Source organism: Theropithecus gelada, chromosome 7b (assembly GCF_003255815.1).
Source record: "Theropithecus gelada isolate Dixy chromosome 7b, Tgel_1.0, whole genome shotgun sequence".
Classification (NCBI taxonomy): Eukaryota; Metazoa; Chordata; class Mammalia; order Primates; family Cercopithecidae; genus Theropithecus; species Theropithecus gelada.
Genome location: NC_037675.1, coordinates 20,941,664 through 20,959,927, shown reverse-complemented (window position 1 = coordinate 20,959,927; position 18,264 = coordinate 20,941,664). Strand labels below are relative to the sequence as shown.

At 33.3% G+C, this 18,264-nt stretch overlaps 1 protein-coding gene across 1 annotated transcript; it reads left to right on the top strand.

Moving 5' to 3' along the window:
- Window positions 1-6,906: 6,906 nt before the first annotated feature.
- Window positions 6,907-7,833, top strand: LOC112629444 (olfactory receptor 4N5). The gene has a single exon (XM_025393023.1). It carries the CDS (start codon window positions 6,907-6,909, stop codon window positions 7,831-7,833), a length of 927 nt encoding a protein of 308 aa, XP_025248808.1.
- Window positions 7,834-18,264: the final 10,431 nt, after the last annotated feature.

The following is an 18,264-nucleotide window of genomic DNA, read 5'->3' as shown; positions in this document are numbered from 1 at the left end:
TATTAAATTATACTTCTATACATAGCTATTTCATCTACAATCTTAGGAGTTTTTAAGACATCCTGTCTATAGGCAAGTATAAATGTCTCCACCATCAGAATACATGTCAAGTTCTCTGAATTCTTACTACTGTCTCCTACTCCCACTCTCCATCAGGCAAAGTTACAAACATCATCTTTTGTACTTGGTACTGCAACATCTTCAAACTGTTCTCCTTGCTCCTATACCTGCCTCACTCAAATCCATTCTCCACACAATAGCCAAACTGACCTAAAGATTACAGTTGTTGACATTATAATTACACACTGAGAATAACCACCAAATGCCATGTGCTGGATAACATCTGCCTACCTCTCTAATGTTGCCTTATACTTTTCCTTCCTATGCTATTTCCTCATCACAATGGTCTTCTTTCTGTGCCTTACTGTACCAGCTCAATCCTCTTCCACAGTCTCCATTCTTGTTCTTCACATTGCCTGAAATGCCCTACCCTAGTCATCCAAACCTCAGTTAAACTTTCAGCTCCTCAGGGATAATTTTTCTAACTACCCAGTCTAAAGTAACACCACCCCCCCGCCCTGCCCTCATTCACCCTCCAACACATCCCTATGTTATATTCTTTCATTCTCCCACATCAAGGACCTTGTATAATATAATCAGTGCCTAATCATTTACCTATGTAATAAGTTCCCCAAATGATAAACACCTAAAACGTTTTGTAAAGTAAGGAAATACATTTTCAACTTTTTAGATGACAAAACATCGGAGGAAGTTTTTGACATTTTCTCAAAAAACAGAACCATCATGGTTGGAACCAGGACTGCAAACTCGTCTTTGGAGCTCCAGTCTTGTGCTAGTTTCATCACAGTTGGATGCCTTGTTTAGAAAGCTACTTCAGGACACTCTGAGATACATCTGTTAAAACACACAGACATTCACACAAACATGTGTCTTTCTTTTTAATAGTATAAAATTGCCTAAGATGAAAAAGCGTTCTCAGCAGAGGAGAAAGGCCTATTGTGCTCTAGTTAATATCTCAGTTAAAATATCTTCTTTTAACTAATTCTAAAGCATTGTTGTCAATATTGAGACGTGATATCCCTGGGAAGTCTGTAATCGCATAAAACAAAACTAAAATAAAAAATAAAAAACAAAAACAAAACAAAATAATTTCCATTTTCAAAAATATGTTTACTGCTTTATCTTTCTCTCTCCGCCCCTTCCCTTCTCTTATCCTGTCTTTTTTTTTCTAAACCTGTGTGTACAGCTTTGTGGTACACACATCTCTGTGGATATTGTTTATCTTTCTCTCCATCTTTTCTCCTATTTTTTTGTGTATGCTTTTCTCTTTTTTGCCTCTGTTCTCTCTTTTGCAATTATCTTGTATTTCTAACTTGGTGTCTTTCTGGGACTGTATTGTACAGATATGCTTTCACTCAAGGAAAATGGTATATGTTAGAAGTTGCAGCACCAGTTATAATAGGAAGGAAATCTGCTAAAATGTTATCTACCTCTTTTCATCTCTGTCCACTTTTAAACGTCTCTGACTGCATCTCTGGCTGACCCGGGCATAAACATGAATAAAAGTATATTTGACTGTGCATTGAATTGGCTTTATTAAATTTAAGTTTGGTGTTTTAACTTTAATGTGACTCAGAGGGATGGCATCTTTCTTTATAATGTGTTACAAAAAGAAAAAAATCTTACATTGAGTTTTTTTCTTGTATGATTAAATATTTTTATATTATTTCATTAAAAACCAGAAAGATCATTATTCTATAGCAGGACTTAGGAACCACATATTCAAAAAAATCACTAATACAATAGAGTATTTCTTCTTTGATTTGAGAGGCACTCCCCTGGAGGAACTGGCCTACAAGATGCACAAAATTCTTTTTATTTAAAGACAAATTTTGAAATGATAATAATTTAGATATACTGAGTTAAATAAAGCATTATTAACATTGAATTAATCATTAATCATTTTGCCTAATAAGTGTATGTGCCATTCCATTATCACTGTCACTGATAAAATGCCAAATTCAAAACCCTAACATCACTCAGTGGGGTATTCACTGGCATGTGTTTTGAATATTTAATCTTTAAAATGTTCTTGTGTCTGTCTTTGTCTAATTCTAGTTGGCAGACTAATAATTCCCGTTGGTAGAACTCTGCAGACTTCAGGTACTGGTAAAATCCCAAAGCACATTCTCTGTTGCATTAATTGTATTACAAATGCATAGAGATTTCAGAATCTATAATATTCCAACATGAGAACATATATTTAAGGACAAATTCTGAAATAATTAGCTAATCTCTCTTTTATCAGACAAAAGAATAGCCACTTGTTTGAGAGTAGCATTTGGCTCCCAGCAAGGTAAAATTTTTTATTGTTCTTTACATTTAAATTAAATATAGAAAAATGAAAAAAAAAAGAAGAAAAATTATACTATTTGTCATGGTTATCTGCTGCCTTGAAATTTATGAGAACAGAATTATGCTGCAGAAACAGAGTAAGGGTGAGTTCTAAATTCAGGTGTTCAGCACTTTTCTCAAATAAACCTGTTTCTCAAATAAACCTCCTACTATGTCTAATACTTAGCACTATTTTAAGGTGCTAAAATTTTTAATTCTAGTATTATTTAAAAAATAAAAATACCAATTGATTATGGAGATTCACCACCTGGATTTCAATTTGTATATAATACAAATGACTGATTTCATCTTTATCCTAAACCAAAGGTAAAAGGAAGGAAGAGATAAGGAATCACAATCAGTCAAAAAGGGTAGGCTGAGTCTCAGAGACAAACTTCATTGACTTTACAAGTTTGGAAACCTCTGGTTCCACACTCAGTTACATGTGTTTCTGCATATGCATATGGTTCTTATATCCAGCAATATAAGGCTCAGAGTTAGCAATCCTAAAACAAGAAAGACATGATTCTCAAACATGTCTGAATTAGATAAGGAAAACTTTAGTTAGACTCTTCCTGGAACCTCCACAGTTTCTTACTCTGAAATCTACTTAGATTCAAGCAGTTATCACCTCCGTTGGAATTAATCCCAGGGCAGTGACAAAAGATCTACTGACATAGTATCCATTTGTCATTTTTTGCTAGAATGTATTTATCACTGAAGGCTTCCTCTCTTAATTTACACAGATGTGGATTAGCTCCTAACCACCTAATTTGATCACCATATTCCCTCTACTCTGTGAAGTCAAAACAGTGAATGTATTATTTCTCTTCAATAGATGCAAAATACAGATATTAAAAGATTAAATGACTTGCCTAAGGTCAATAATTACATTAAATAACTTGCCTAAGTTTCCTCAAATTGCAGATATGGTAACTCAGAAAGTAAAATAATTCTCAAACCAGAGATCTATTTTAGAACACCAAAATAACTTGCCTCATTTTTATCAAGATGAATTAAAAACAGACAAAACATGTGACAAAATCTGAAGTAATTAATGAGTGATTCAGACAGTAAATTTCAAAAAAGATAACATTCAGGAAGTAAGGCTTAGCACTGGGGAACAAGGAAAGCCCTTCAGGTCTGTAGAAAAAGTCATGGAATGGAATATATAGGAAGCACCTAACTACTGTGCTCACCCTACCTTTGAATAGGTTAAGCAATTCATTATTTCAGAATCAGTAAAGGGTAGACATTGAACATATTTAAGGAGAATATGTATAAAGAACAAGGTGAAACATACTTAAGACTGAAAGAATGTAGGCAAATGAGAGAAAGAAGAAAGAGAATGATAAGGAAGAGAGCAAAGAGGAAGGAAAAGTGAGGGATTAGGAAGATAAACTGCAAGAAAAAAATTAAAAAGCAAGTAACGGGAAACGGGAGCCAAAAGTGAATGTAAAGAAATAATTGTTGTAAATGAGTGTATGAAGACAGAATTAGCAGGAAGAGAATGGGGAAGAATGGGAAACAAGAAAGAAGCAAGAGAAAGTGAATGAGGAAAGATAAGGGACTGAGCTTCTAGGATGGTGATCAGGTCCCCAGACACTTGGCTTCAGGAGCTGGTCTGAGAGCAGTCTGGAACTGAGATATGAATAGTGTTGCCTGAAGATGCTTGCTGCTCTGTAGTCTGGAAGGGGTTGTGGGGGACAGTATGGGGACCCTCTCCACTTATGCATCTTCAGTGCCAAAGGACTGTGTCATATATGTGTGTGTGTGTGTGTATGTGTGTGTGTGTGTGTGTGTATATATATATATATATAAATAAAATAAGGAAGGTTAGAGATGGTGACCATTTAGGTTTCTGTCTTGGCCTACACTGACAATGTCTCTTTGTCTTACCTGACTAGAACAAGAAGTTTGCCCATGTGAGATCCATTGTTTGGTGCTTTTTTTTTTTTCAGGAACTCATTTTGTACAGAGGAATACCCATCTAATGCATATATGTCCTCCATCTCTGTGATGAATACAATTTGAGAACCAACAGAACAAAAGGTACATAAATGAGAACAGAGGAAAGAAGAAAAGTGGATTAAAAATTTTAAGTAGCATGGAATTTCATCTGTTAGTTAACAGAGAATAGAGGGAAATAGTAGAAAACAGAAGCAGAGGAAGAGTGGGAGAAGCTGAAACTCTCAGCTGCTCCCTGTGTCTTGGAATCCTCAACCTGGAGAAGCATGAGATAATTAACTATAAATGAACACCTGGAATCCACAAAAGGTAGGACTAGGGGAGGGATCTTCTGACTTAAGTTCTTAAGACCAGGTTTCTGTAGGCAGAGCGAGGTATAAATGTGGAAGCCAAGTGGTGCCTAAGTGGGTAAAAAAGAAAAGGAAATGCCTAAACTAATTTGAAGAACACCAAAATACTTTTTGCCGATTTCGGTTTTCTTAGATTCACTATGTGTGTATTTATACAAGAGTGAATAAATATTTGGAATGCACAAATATGTGCCCGTGCATTTGCTGCTAGTTACGAATGTTACCAGTCACATAAAACAAATGTTCTGATGTTTCCTAATAGTCGTGCTGTAAAATGCTAATATGTCACCTACGTTTCCCATGAATTTTCTTATGGATTTTTAAGGCTGATTTTTCTTTATTCTTTTCCTCCCTTCTCTCTAGTTCCTCTTTTTAGGGATGCCATTAGTAATTTCTGTCAAATTTCAATTAGGAATTTATCTCCTTCAGTCCTCCTTCCCCACATTCGCTAGCACTGCTTCAAAAAATAAGTTATATTGAGATATAATCAGCGCATTATAAAATTCACCATTTAAAGTATACAAATTCAATGGTTTTAAATATGTTTACAGAGTTTGTGCAAGCATCAACATGTTGTAGCACGTATCAGTACTTCCTTTTTATTGTCATATTGCATGATATTGTATCCACAGCACTTTTGAAAATAAATATTGTATGTAATCAAAAGTCATGTGTAACATTTGTATATGTCACATTATAGCATTTTGTTATAATGAGAAATATTTCATCTTTGAAATCATTCATTCCAATAGTGAAACATGCATGGTATCATTGCATGTGAGTATTTATTTATAAATTGTTTTATAATAATTTCAACATAATAATTAAAATACAATCACAAATACATTTTTTAAAACATAGCTTATAATAATATACAGAGAAGTTCCATTATTTTTATGCACCCCAGTGGATTATCTTGTGCACCTCCTTGGGTGAACACATCTAATTTTGAAGATTAGTATACAGACTAAACTTTAATTCTGGATTTCTCCCAACATGAATAGAATACTTATTTAGACAAAGTTATGGCCAGAAAAGGGGGAATATTTAGACATGCAGCATCATATTTACTTAAGTGCCTAAATAAAATATTGTCAATTGATGAGACACTAAATAATTCCCTAAAAAGTATGAACTGAGGAATAAATGCCTGCTTTCTTCTATCACTTGATAATGAGAGAAAAGAAAGCTCATTGGAAGTTTAAAACTTGTCTGCAATTGCACTTTTTATCTCTCAAATGAGCACATCAGATTATATGTTCTGTATGGCCAATTCCAGCTCTACTATATTTTATTTTTATTAGCTGAGATAGTCAACATCTTTTACATATTCTGATAAATTTTGTATTATGCAAAAATGTTTGTGAAAAGAATATCATTTGGCTCTCACTCTGAGATCTGAAGAATAAGTAGGTTATGGATCTATAGAGAGCAGATGAAACTGAATTAGTATTAACTAGAACTTAACAACAGGTTGTAGAGCAGATTCAGAGTGGTACTCAGCTAAGGCTGTAATGAGGGAAGTCCTCCAAGTTAAGAGAAATATACAGATCTTGCCTGCTATCCTGGTGACCAGTTTGAAGTAAGAATGCACAAGAGCACCAAAGCAGAACAATGTGATGGGAATAAGCAAGGAACAAATTTAGAAACCAGTCATATAGGTAACAACCAGGAACCAAGAATTCCATAGGAACTGAGAGACAGAAGCAACTGTGAAAGCACTTTATTCTGTGACAGGAAGAAAAGGAACTAAAACCTAGCAAGTAATCTAACATTTAGAGACAGTGGACCACTACTAACAGCAACATAAACAAACAAAATAGACAAACTTGATTATGCTTAAGTTTTGCTTTAATAAGACAATTTCTAATATCCTTCAAGCAAAGTAGCCTGGGATCCTACAGGAGTGAAGTTATCTAGAAGCATGAGGTTAAATGGGCATGAAAATGTGGCTACAGAAAAATATATTTCATTTTAGTGAGGAAAAAAGAGGATGAAGGATAGAAGGGTTAACTCAGGATACAAGACAGTTATGAGGCGTAAGTTGTCTTCAACTACGGAACGTTGGTTGGAACAAATAATGTTCTTATCTGGAGAGGAGATACAAAACAGATGAAAAGGTGGTTATGACACATAACAATTTGTCCTATTTTATTCTGCAGAGTGAGAAATGATGGAAACAGAGAACCTCACAGTGGTGACAGAATTCATTCTTCTTGGTCTGACCCAGTCTCAAGATGCTCAACTTCTGATCTTTGTGCTAGTCTTAGTTTTCTACCTCATCATCCTCCCTGGAAATTTCCTCATCATTTTCACCATTGTGTCAGATCCTGGGCTCACAGCCCCCCTCTATTTCTTTCTGGGCAACTTGGCCTTCCTAGATGCATCCTACTCCTTCATTGTGGTTCCCAGGATGCTGGTGGACTTCCTCTCTGAGAAGAACGTAATCTCATACAGAAGCTGCATCACTCAGCTCTTTTTCTTGCATTTTCTTGGAGCGGGGGAGATGTTCCTTCTCGTTGTGATGGCCTTTGACCGCTACATCGCCATCTGCCGGCCTTTACGCTATTCAACCGTCATGAACCCTAGAACCCGCTATGCATTATTGTTGGCTCTGTGGCTTGGGGGCTTTACCCATTCCATTGTACAAGTAGCCCTTATCCTGCACTTGCCTTTCTGTGGCCCAAACCAGCTCGATAACTTCTTCTGTGATGTTCCACAAGTCATCAAGCTGGCCTGCCCCGATACCTTTATAGTGGAGCTTCTGATGGTCTCCAACAGTGGCCTGCTCAGCCTCTTGTGCTTCCTGGGCCTTCTGGCCTCCTATGCAGTCATCCTCTGTCGTATAAGGAAGTACTCCTCTGAAGGAAAGAACAAGGCTATCTCCACATGCACCACCCATATTATCATTGTATTTCTCATGTTTGGACCTGCTATTTTCATCTACGCTCGTCCCTTCCAGGCTTTCCCAGCTGACAAGATAGTTTCTCTTTTCCATACTGTCATCTTTCCTTTAATGAACCCTGTTATTTATACGCTTCGCAACCAGGAAGTGAAAGCTTCCATGAGGAAGTTGTTAAGTCAACATAAGGTTTTCTGAATAGAAGAATGAGAAAAACAAGAAAGGAGAAAGTCCAGTTGAATTTAGCTAAATCATTCTCTTATTCATGCATTGAATCTGTCAGTCATTTAGCAAATATTATAATTATTAAGCACTTCTCATTTTCAGGTACTATTCTAGGCATATGAATAAGACAGGTACTATTCCAGGTTTCCTAGATTTACATTCAAGTGGATAAATACAGGTTAAACTATTAAATTTTAAAAACAACTATAGTATCAGAAAGAAATAGTGTTCTGTAGCAAGCAAAAAGTGGTATTATGCTGGAGGTTATCTGGGGAGGTGGTAATTTCCTTACTTTTATTTGTTAAGTGAGGTCTCGTGTGGTGTTCAGCTGATACCAAGATGATCTGAAAGAAGCAACCATGCAATTATCTGGGGACAGAAATTCTAGGCAGAAAAAATGACTAGTACAAGGATCCAAAGATCTTATGAGCTTCTTATATTTGACGACCATAAAAAGGAAGAGAATAGCTGTACGGTAGTTAGTAAATGTGAAAATGGCAAGAATTGAAGTTGAAGATTTTGGTAGGGGCAAAATTCTGTCAAGCATTTTAGTCGATAAGAAGTTGAATTTATTCAGATTTCAAAAGGAGATCCTTGAAAGATAATAAACAGGAGAGTAACTCTCTAATGTTTCCTATTTGACTTAAGGGAAGATCCTCAAGATTCTGATTATGGAACTATAAGTAGTAAAATATCATTAAGTGGAAAATACATGCTACTAAGTATTATTTATGTCAACACTTAAAAGATATAGTTATTTTTTCTAATTTGATGGAGAAAATAAAAGCTGTTATATCTTATCAGAAACTGTGAAAAGACAACTTAACTTTGTATTTCAAAGTTTTGTAGAGTTTTATGGTTATTCCTAATGGGTATTTCTTTTACTATTAGAGGAAAACTTGAGTTCACTTACAAATTATTTCATCCTAAACACAATGACAATAGTTATATGTAATACAAGTTATTATTTGGTTACAATAACTAAACCACTCTGATTATTTGAATAGGCATACATAAGGCATTAGATACTTTCAAATCACTGAAGAACTATAAGAGCAGGCTGTAGACTTGGCTTACTAAAATAAATTTCTAAACATTACCAATAAATTGGTCTATATAAGGAGTAACTGTCCCCACAGCAATTGTGAATGTAGGGAATACATAAATCATTTTTTGACTGACAGTTCAAGGATTACAGCATTTTAACCATTAGCCTGTGATCAGGAAAATACTCAGCATTGCTCTAGTCCTACTAGACATCCCTACACAAAATGGAAACCTTACATTTTGTAATCTTTCCACTTCCTTCATTTTTAAAATTTTCTTCTTAAACTATTTATTATTATTATTATTAATACCTATATAACTCAGTGGTCTCTCATCCAAATATTAACCAGATCCAATACTGCTTAGCTTCTGAGATTAGGCATGATCCTGCACATTCACTTCCTTCATTTCTAAATTTAAATATTGCATAAATGAATTAGAGTCCTGAGACTATATCAGAGTCTGATTTTAAACCTGGCAGTCAATGAATGAGCCAGAGATTGACTGAGTCTTATGAAACCTGAAAATCAACTTCAACTCCACAAAACCTTTATTTAAATTAAGGCGGGGCTTCTTAACTTTGGCACAATTGGCATTTTGGACAAAATAATTATTTGTTGTAGAAGGCTGCCCTGTGCATTGTAAGTTGTTTAGTAGCATTCCTGACCTCTACTTACTAGGTTCCAGGAGCATTTTCTTAGTTGTAACAACCAAAGATTTCTACATATTGCCAAATGTCCACCAAAAGGTAAATATTTTACAATGAGAAATACAGCATTAAGGAGATTTATTTCTATTATATACGAGATGTGTGAACCTTCTTTGCAGGAAATAACATGAACTGGAGCCTATGCAACTTACAAATTGTAATTATAATATCCATAATTTAATAAAAATCATAAGAAACACCAGAAGAGTGAAAAATAATTTTCAAAACAAAGAATAAAATGATAAATAATTGGAATATCATCAGAGTCTATCCAGAGTATGAAACTGAATAACAGTAACATTATAATAACCATGACTAGTATATTCAAGACAGTAGAAGAAAAGGTGTGATAAATAGATAAAAGGATAGCAAATTTCACCAGAGAATTAGAATCCATAAAGAGAAGTAAGTGAAAATCATAGAATTAAAAAATTTTGAAATTAAAAATTCATTAGATGAGTTTAAAATCAGATCAAACAAAGGAGAAGACTACAGAGTGTGCTGGAAGTGAAATCAATAAAAATACTAAAATTAAGAATGCAAATAGGAAAAATGGAAAAATACAAGAAAGAATATTACAGATGTGTGAGATGCAGTGAAATCTCATATATATATATTTCAATTACATATATATGTCATTATAGATATAATTGAAGTCCAAGTGGATAGGCAAACGAGAGCATGAGAAAGATGAAATATTTGAAGAAAGAATTAGCAAGAACTTTTAAAACCTGATAAGAGACAACAAGCTACAGAAAAAGAAATATACCGTGAACCACAAACAGAATAAACAGCAACAAAAAAGACCTAAACACATCAACACATGACAAAAAAAATTAAAAATAGAGAATCTTAGAAGCAGCTGGGATGAGAGACTGTCCTTTAGTTTAAAGGGAACTGATAAATTTCTTCATAAAAGAAACATGGAAGCCAGAGGAAAATGAAAAAACATCTTTAAAATGCCCAAAGAAGATAATATCAACCTAAAAATCTATATGAGATAAAGTAAATCATTTAAATAAAGATGAGATAAAGACATCTTATGACAAACAAAAATGAGAAAATCTGTTGCTTAAGAACTTCTAATAAATAAATATTAATCACAGTTCTTCAAATAAAAGAAAAGACTCCTGGAGAAAAACACTAAATTAAAGGAAAAAATAAAGAAGTAGACTGGCAAATAAGTTGGCATATGTAAATAAGTATACACTGAATATTGACTATACAAGCAATAGTATGATGTCTTATGGAATTTGCTATAGATAGATACATAAATATACTATGTAAACATTTATATATATATGCCTGACAACAGTTGTAAAAAATGTAAAAAAGACATAAAAGTGTTCTGTGATTCTAACATAAGAAGAGATTTAGTAAAGCTAATAAAGTGATTAGACTTTAATAAGTCGAGGATTCATGTTGCAACCTTTAAGAAAGTTACCTATACAAAGAGTAAAATAATTTATAACTGACAGTTACACAAGGATTTTTTTTGGAAAAAAATAACAAAGATTATTGTAAAAGAATGCAAGAACAAAGAGAAAATAGAGTACATAAAATGAAAAAATAAGATTGTAGCTAGAATGACTGATGTATCACTCTCTACATTAAAAATAAATAGATTCAAAACTTCATCAAGAACTGGGATTTCTAGATTTTTATTTTTTATTTTTGTGGGTACATAGTAGATGTATATACTTTTGTGGGTACATAGTAGATGTATATACATGAGACGTTTTGATTACAGGCATGCAATGTGAAATAAGCACATCATGGAGAATGGGTTATCCTTCCCCTCAGGCATTTATCATTTGAGTTACAAACAATCCAATTATACTCTTTAAGTTATTTAAAAATGTACAATTAAGTTATTATTGACCATAGTCACCCTATTGTGCTATCAAATAGTAAGTTTTATTTATTCTTTTTATTTTTGTACACATTAACCATCCCTACATTCCCCCTAACCCTAACCTCATTACCTTTCCAAGCCTCTAATAAGAATCTTTCTACTCTGTATCTTCATGAATTAATTGTTTTAATTTTTAGCTCCCACAAATGACTGAGAATATTAGAAGTTTGTCTTTCTGTTCCTGGCTTATTTCAGTTAACATAATGACCTCCAAATCCATTTTTGTTTTGGCAAATGATAGGATCTCATTCTCTTTTATGGCTGAATGGCACTCCATTGTGTATAGGTACCATATTTTCTTTATCCATTTGTCTGTTGATAGACACTTAGGTCGCTTCCAAATATTGGCAACTGTGAATAGTGCTGCAACAAACATGGGAGTGGCGATATCTTTTGATATACTGATTTTTTTTCTTTAGGGTGTATACCTAGGAGTGGGATTGCTGAATTGTAAGGTAACTCTATTTGTAGTTCTTCAAGGAACCTTCAAACTGTTCTCCATAGTGGTTGTACTACTATGGAAATTTCTTAAATAACTAAAAATAGAACTAACATAAGATCCAGCAATCCCACTACTGGATGTCTACCCAAAGGAAAAGAAATAATTATACCCAAAAGATACCTACACTCTTATGTTTATCACAGCACTATTCACAAAAGCAAAGATATGAAATCAACCTAAGTATCCATCAACAGATGATTGGATAAAGAAAATGTGATATAAATACACAGTAGAATACTCTTCAGCCATAAAAAAGAATAAAATCATGTCTTTTGCAGCAATATGGATGGAATTGGAGGCCATTATTTTAAGTGAAACACACAGAAATAGAAATTTGAATATCACATTTTCTCACTTAACTGTGGGAGCTAAATAATGTGTACACATGGACATAGAGTGTGAAATGATACACAATACGCACTTGAAAGAATTGATGGCATGAGGCAGGTGGATGATGAGAAATTACTTAATGGGTACAATGTACATTATTCAGGTGATAGATACACTAAAATCCCAGACTTCACCAGTACACAATTATTCATGTGCTAAAATTCCTCTTGCACCCCTTAGATTTATACATATTAAAAAGAAAATGAACATGATTATAAAATGAGCCAAAGATATGAACAGAAACCCTACTAAATAATATGCATAGATGGAAAACAGTCATACAAAAAGTTGTTCTCAACATCATATTATTATCAAACTGTATATTGTATATTAAACAATAGTAAGATTCCTCTACAAAACTATTAGAATTGCTAAATCCAAAATGCTGACAGATTGGCAGTTTTCTACAAAACTTTTACTCTTACTGTAAAATCCAATAATCACACTTCATTGTATTCACCCAAATGTTTTGAAACCTTGTATCCACACAAAAATGTGCACATGAATATTTACAGCAGTTTTATACATAATTGTCAAAAAATGGAAGCAACCAAGATATCCTTCAGTATGTAAATGTATAAACAAACTGTTGTACATTCGGAAAATGGAGTATTATTCAGTGATAAAAACAGATGAGCTATCAAGCCATGAAAAACCACAGAAGACCGTAAATCTTATTAGTAAGGGAAAGATACCAATCTGAAAAGCCTACATATTTCATGACTCCAATTCTATGACATTCTGGAAAAGAAAAAAATCCATTGAACACGTGCACGTATGTGTCAGTGTGCGTCTGTTTTCCTTTGTGTGCCTGTGCATCTAAACTGACATGTATCTTGTACAGTATTTAAATTTCATGCAAAAAATAAAAAATAAACTAGCATGTATCACATGAAGAAAAGAAAAAAAAAAAAAAAACAAAAAAAAAACACTGAACAGTAGAAAGATAAATGGTTGCCAGAAGTTGTGTGGGAGGGAGGGATGATTAGGCAAACCTCAGAGAATTTTTACGGCAGAAAAACTAATTGGTATGACACTACAGTGGTGGATACCTGTGATTATATATTTTCCAAACCTATAGAATGCATAATATTAAAAGTACAACCTAATATACACTATAGATTTTGGGTGATAATCATGTGTAGAAGCAGGTTCAGCTATGTAACAAATGCCCCACTATTTTGTTGGCTGTTGATGGTGGAGAGGCTGTGTATGTTTGCAGGCATGGAATATATAGGAACTCTCTATACTTTCCACTCAAGTTTTGCTGAGAACTTAAAACTGCTCTTAAAATATGTAGTCCTTAAATTATTAATAAAATCATGTAAAAATATATATAATGATAAAGCAAATCAAAAGAAAACTTCAGTAGCAATTTTAATAATAAGGGAAACATGGTTCAAAAAAGAATATTACTGAGATTTTTTTAAAGTCATTTCATATTGAGAGAGGGGTTGATTAATTGGAAGGATATAATTTTAATTATGTATGTTCCTAATGACAGAGCTTTAAAGTAGATGGAACAAAAACTGACAGAACTACAAGGAAAAATAGTCCAAAAAGTTGTAATCAAAACCTCAATACTTCTCTATTAAATAATTGTCAGAAAAGGTAAACAAAAATTTATCAGAGATATGGTATACCTGAAGAACACTATGAACCAGTTTGATGTAATTGACATTGCAGAACACTTTGACCAAAAAAAAAAAAAAAAAAAAAAACAGAAAAAAATCAGATAATTCCTTGTTAAAATGCACAAAGCACCTTTCCCAAGTCAGAACATATTCTGGGCTACACAGCAAGTCTCAATACATTTAAAATTATTCAGTTACACAGATATTGTACACAAATGTACATATCAGTTTTATTGTAATAGCCAAAAACTGAAAACAACCTAAATTTCTCTGAAATGAACTGATAACCTAAATATGGTATATACATGCAATGGAATATTAATCAGCAATAAAAATGAATACACTATTGATACACACAACATGACAAATACGAAAATAAGTATTCTGAAAGAAGCCAGATCAAAAAGAGAGTACATATGTTATTATTCCATTTACAGAAAACCCTAGAAAATGTAAATAAATAATTATAGATACTTATTAGTGGTTGTCTGGGGATGATAGACGTGCGGAAGGAAGGGAGTGATATCAAGGGACAAGTAAACATTGGAGGCATATGGTCACCATCTTAATAGTGATGGCCTTTTTACTGTTGTATACAAATGTCAAAACTCTTCAAACTCTACACTTAAATATGGACATGTTATTAAATATCAATTGCACTACAATAAAGTCATTTTAAAATCTGAAAAGTCAAATAGAATGTCTCTTAACCTAACCTCAATATCCTTATTTTGAAAATCTAAAAATATTTTAATAATTTAACTTTCAGTGCGTAATTGTTCAGGGCCTCAATTAATCACAGCTATTGAAACACATCAATTAGCTGACCAAGAGTACCTGCCTACTTGGACAATATCGGTGTGCATTAGGGCACTCCATTCATATCAGAGGTTTTTGTTGATGGTCATATGTCACACCAAATAGGATATGATTTATCTTGCAATAAGAACTAAAATGTTAATTTAATTTGATGCTATAGATCAAGATCAAGTTACAGATCAACATTGCGGAAGACATATCCTTAATACTTATAGGTCAAATAAAGAATAAATAATGTGATTATTCTGTATTGCACGCCTGATATAAAATATCTCATAATACCCTACAAATGTACCCACCTACCATGTACCCACAAAAATTAAAAATTAAAAATAAAGTGAATAATCATTTTAAAACCACTAATTTTAATGTTTGGCTGATTTAGATGAAGTTTTTCTTGTCTCTTTGTTCTGATTTCTAACATATGTAACAATTGCTATCACTTTTAACAAGGAAATCCCAGAGACATCAAAGGTAAATTATTTCTATGATTCCTGTTCTGCTGAGATGTAGAATAGGAAAATTACACTCAAGGGACCACTTCAGTTGGTGAATATATGCCAGGCTGAGGGAAAGTACTTCCACAAATATTGTTTCCACTCAACAGTGGATACATCTCAAACACATATCAGAAGAAAACACAAAAAGAGACATTGATCTAAGAGAAAATTTGTGTTAGTCATTTCATCTCTCTGATTCTCTTTTTTATGATACTAAGTCTTAAAATATTTTTATGTATCTGTTTCATGCATGCCCACAATGCTTGCAGTTGATAATGAATTTTTTAGTATTTTATATTTTCAGAAGATAATTCACAGGCTTTCTCCTCCTATCCTATTCCTACTGGAATTTCCATGATCTCTCTTCAACAGCAGTGCACACACCGACATAATGCACTGCCTCTGAGATACTCTTACATCTGCTTTTGGAAATCTCTGTTCTTTGCTGGCTACTCTAAGTAGCTTCCAGCAATCCTTTTTCAACTGATTCCTCCCATTTAAGAGGATAATATTTTTCATCTTAGAGAAAGTATAGTATGCAAGATAACTTTTAGCATAGAAATAGAAGTAAAAATCATTGCACATTGAATAAGTGAAATTAGTGCAGATATAGGACAAAAACTCTGCAGCTACTTCTTCCACTGAAATCAGGAACCCTTCAAAGTCATGCAGAGTTGAAATTCTTCCACTCATCAAGAGTTGAAATTCTTCCATGTAATTAAAAGAAACCCCTATTTCCTCTTCTAGGTCTTTTAAAAATCATATTTATAACCCCTCCTTGGAAAGGAAGATTAAGGGTGAAGAAGTTGTTACACTCCTAGAAAACAGCAGACATGTCTGCTATGTTCTTCACAATATCCCATAGGGTTGTTGAATATAGGTATGTTAATTTAGAGAAAATATAAATGGTAGATATTTTAAAGAAAGTTTATCATATGTATTTTGCGTATGGAAAGTGCTCAGCTGTGCAATAGACTTGTTGCCAAAAAGCTTTGCAAACTACTGCTTTAAAATCAACCTTAATGAAGAGATAGGGGAAATAATATTTACGCAACAAACGCTGAATACCAAAAGAGTTTCAGTGGTTTGTATGTTTTCTGATTCATCTTCACAACAAATCTATTAGATGAGTGTCCTCTTTTCACAGATGAGGAAATTGACACAGAAGTAGGTTTAGCTCAAGGTCACATGGCAGACAAGGTCTGACCAAAAAGTGTACATATATTCAACTAATTCAACTAAATTTTGGTTAATATTAATAGAGTAATAGAGTTCACTAATATGAAAAGTTAACAATTTCAAAACTGGTAAAGAAAGCGGTATTATTTCTCAATGATGAATTGTTCCCTAGGAATGTACATGTTCATCTTTTAGCAAATACCTCTCTTGGATACAGTTGGAGTCCTGGTTTCCCTATTAGCTATCTTCTCTGTCACTTATTCAACAGGTACAGAACTAATTACTGAAAACTTATCTGAAAAAGTTTGTGCTGATAAGATAAAGAGTTTCAAGAAGAAACATCAGATTGTTCAAGTTTCTCAGGAAGCGTGAATCTATTGGGAATAATATCAGAATATTTTCTTTACAAATTAGGTAAATCTAATCTATTATGGATATATTACTGTTTGTAAATTGTTACACTACTATCATATGTCTATTTACCCATAGCAAACAAAGGCAATACCTGATTTCCCTTAGGAGAATTTTCTTTCTTGTTGTTAATTTATGTCTCTGAGTCCTCAGAAAAAGGGAAAGGGAAACTCGTGCTCGTGATGCAGTAATGATTTTCATTCCTCCCCTGTGCTCATTAGCAACACCTTGGAGATTTCAAATGATAAAAGAACACAAAACACACAAAAACTGAAACAATGCCAATGGAGAGAAATAATAAATAGAAAAGGAAAATTGGTAATTATCTTTCCACCATCCAACTTGAGAAGCATTGTCACTTAGGGATCAATGTAAGCAGTATCACTGCTATATTTAAAGATTAATAATCAATAATTGCTGAAGTTTTAACCTCATGTTCCTTCAGCACTAACACTCAAAGATACAGTTTGCTTATATATATATGCAATCTATTCTCATCTTACAAATGTAGATTAAGTTTCTATGCTTGAGAGTCAGGAAATGCTAATATTTCAAAGTCTAGGGATTTCCTAGCATACATTCATATAATTGAAGACAAATATTTTCTATTGATAAGCTTGAGTTATAAAGAGCCTCTCTGCAAAATTCATCAGTTGAGATTCTGAGGTTGAATTGCCTTTGAGGTTGTTTAATCTCTTTCTAGACGTCACTCCACTGATATATTGTAAATCAATTTTATTTACTAAATAAGTTATATTATACTGTAGGTTTAAATTAATGATCAATTATGTGTCTAGTTTTGCATGCAAATTATTATGCCAAGATATTTAGCATATGGTTTTCCATATAGCTTGTCTCCTAAAGGTTATCCCACCACATATTTTAGAAACGTAATAAACAAATTTAGTTTTACAATGTCTTATAGACGAGATTCAATTGAGGATTGAGTAAACCATTACACATAGCACAGATATTGTGGATTCAATTCCAGACCACTGCAACTAAGTAATTATCATTATGAAGTGAGCCGTAGGAATTTTTTGGTTACCCAGTGCCTTCAACAAGTTGTCCTATTTTTGCTGGTGGAGGGTCTTGTCTCAATGTTGATGACTTCTAACTAATCATGATGGTAGTTGCTGAAGGGAGCCTGTGGCAGTTTCTTTTTTTTTTTTTTTTTAATTTATTTATTATTATCATACTTTAAGTTGTAGGGTACATGTGCATAACGTGCAGGTTTGTTACATATGTATACTTGTGCCATGTTGGTCTGCTGCACCCATCAACTCGTCATTTACATC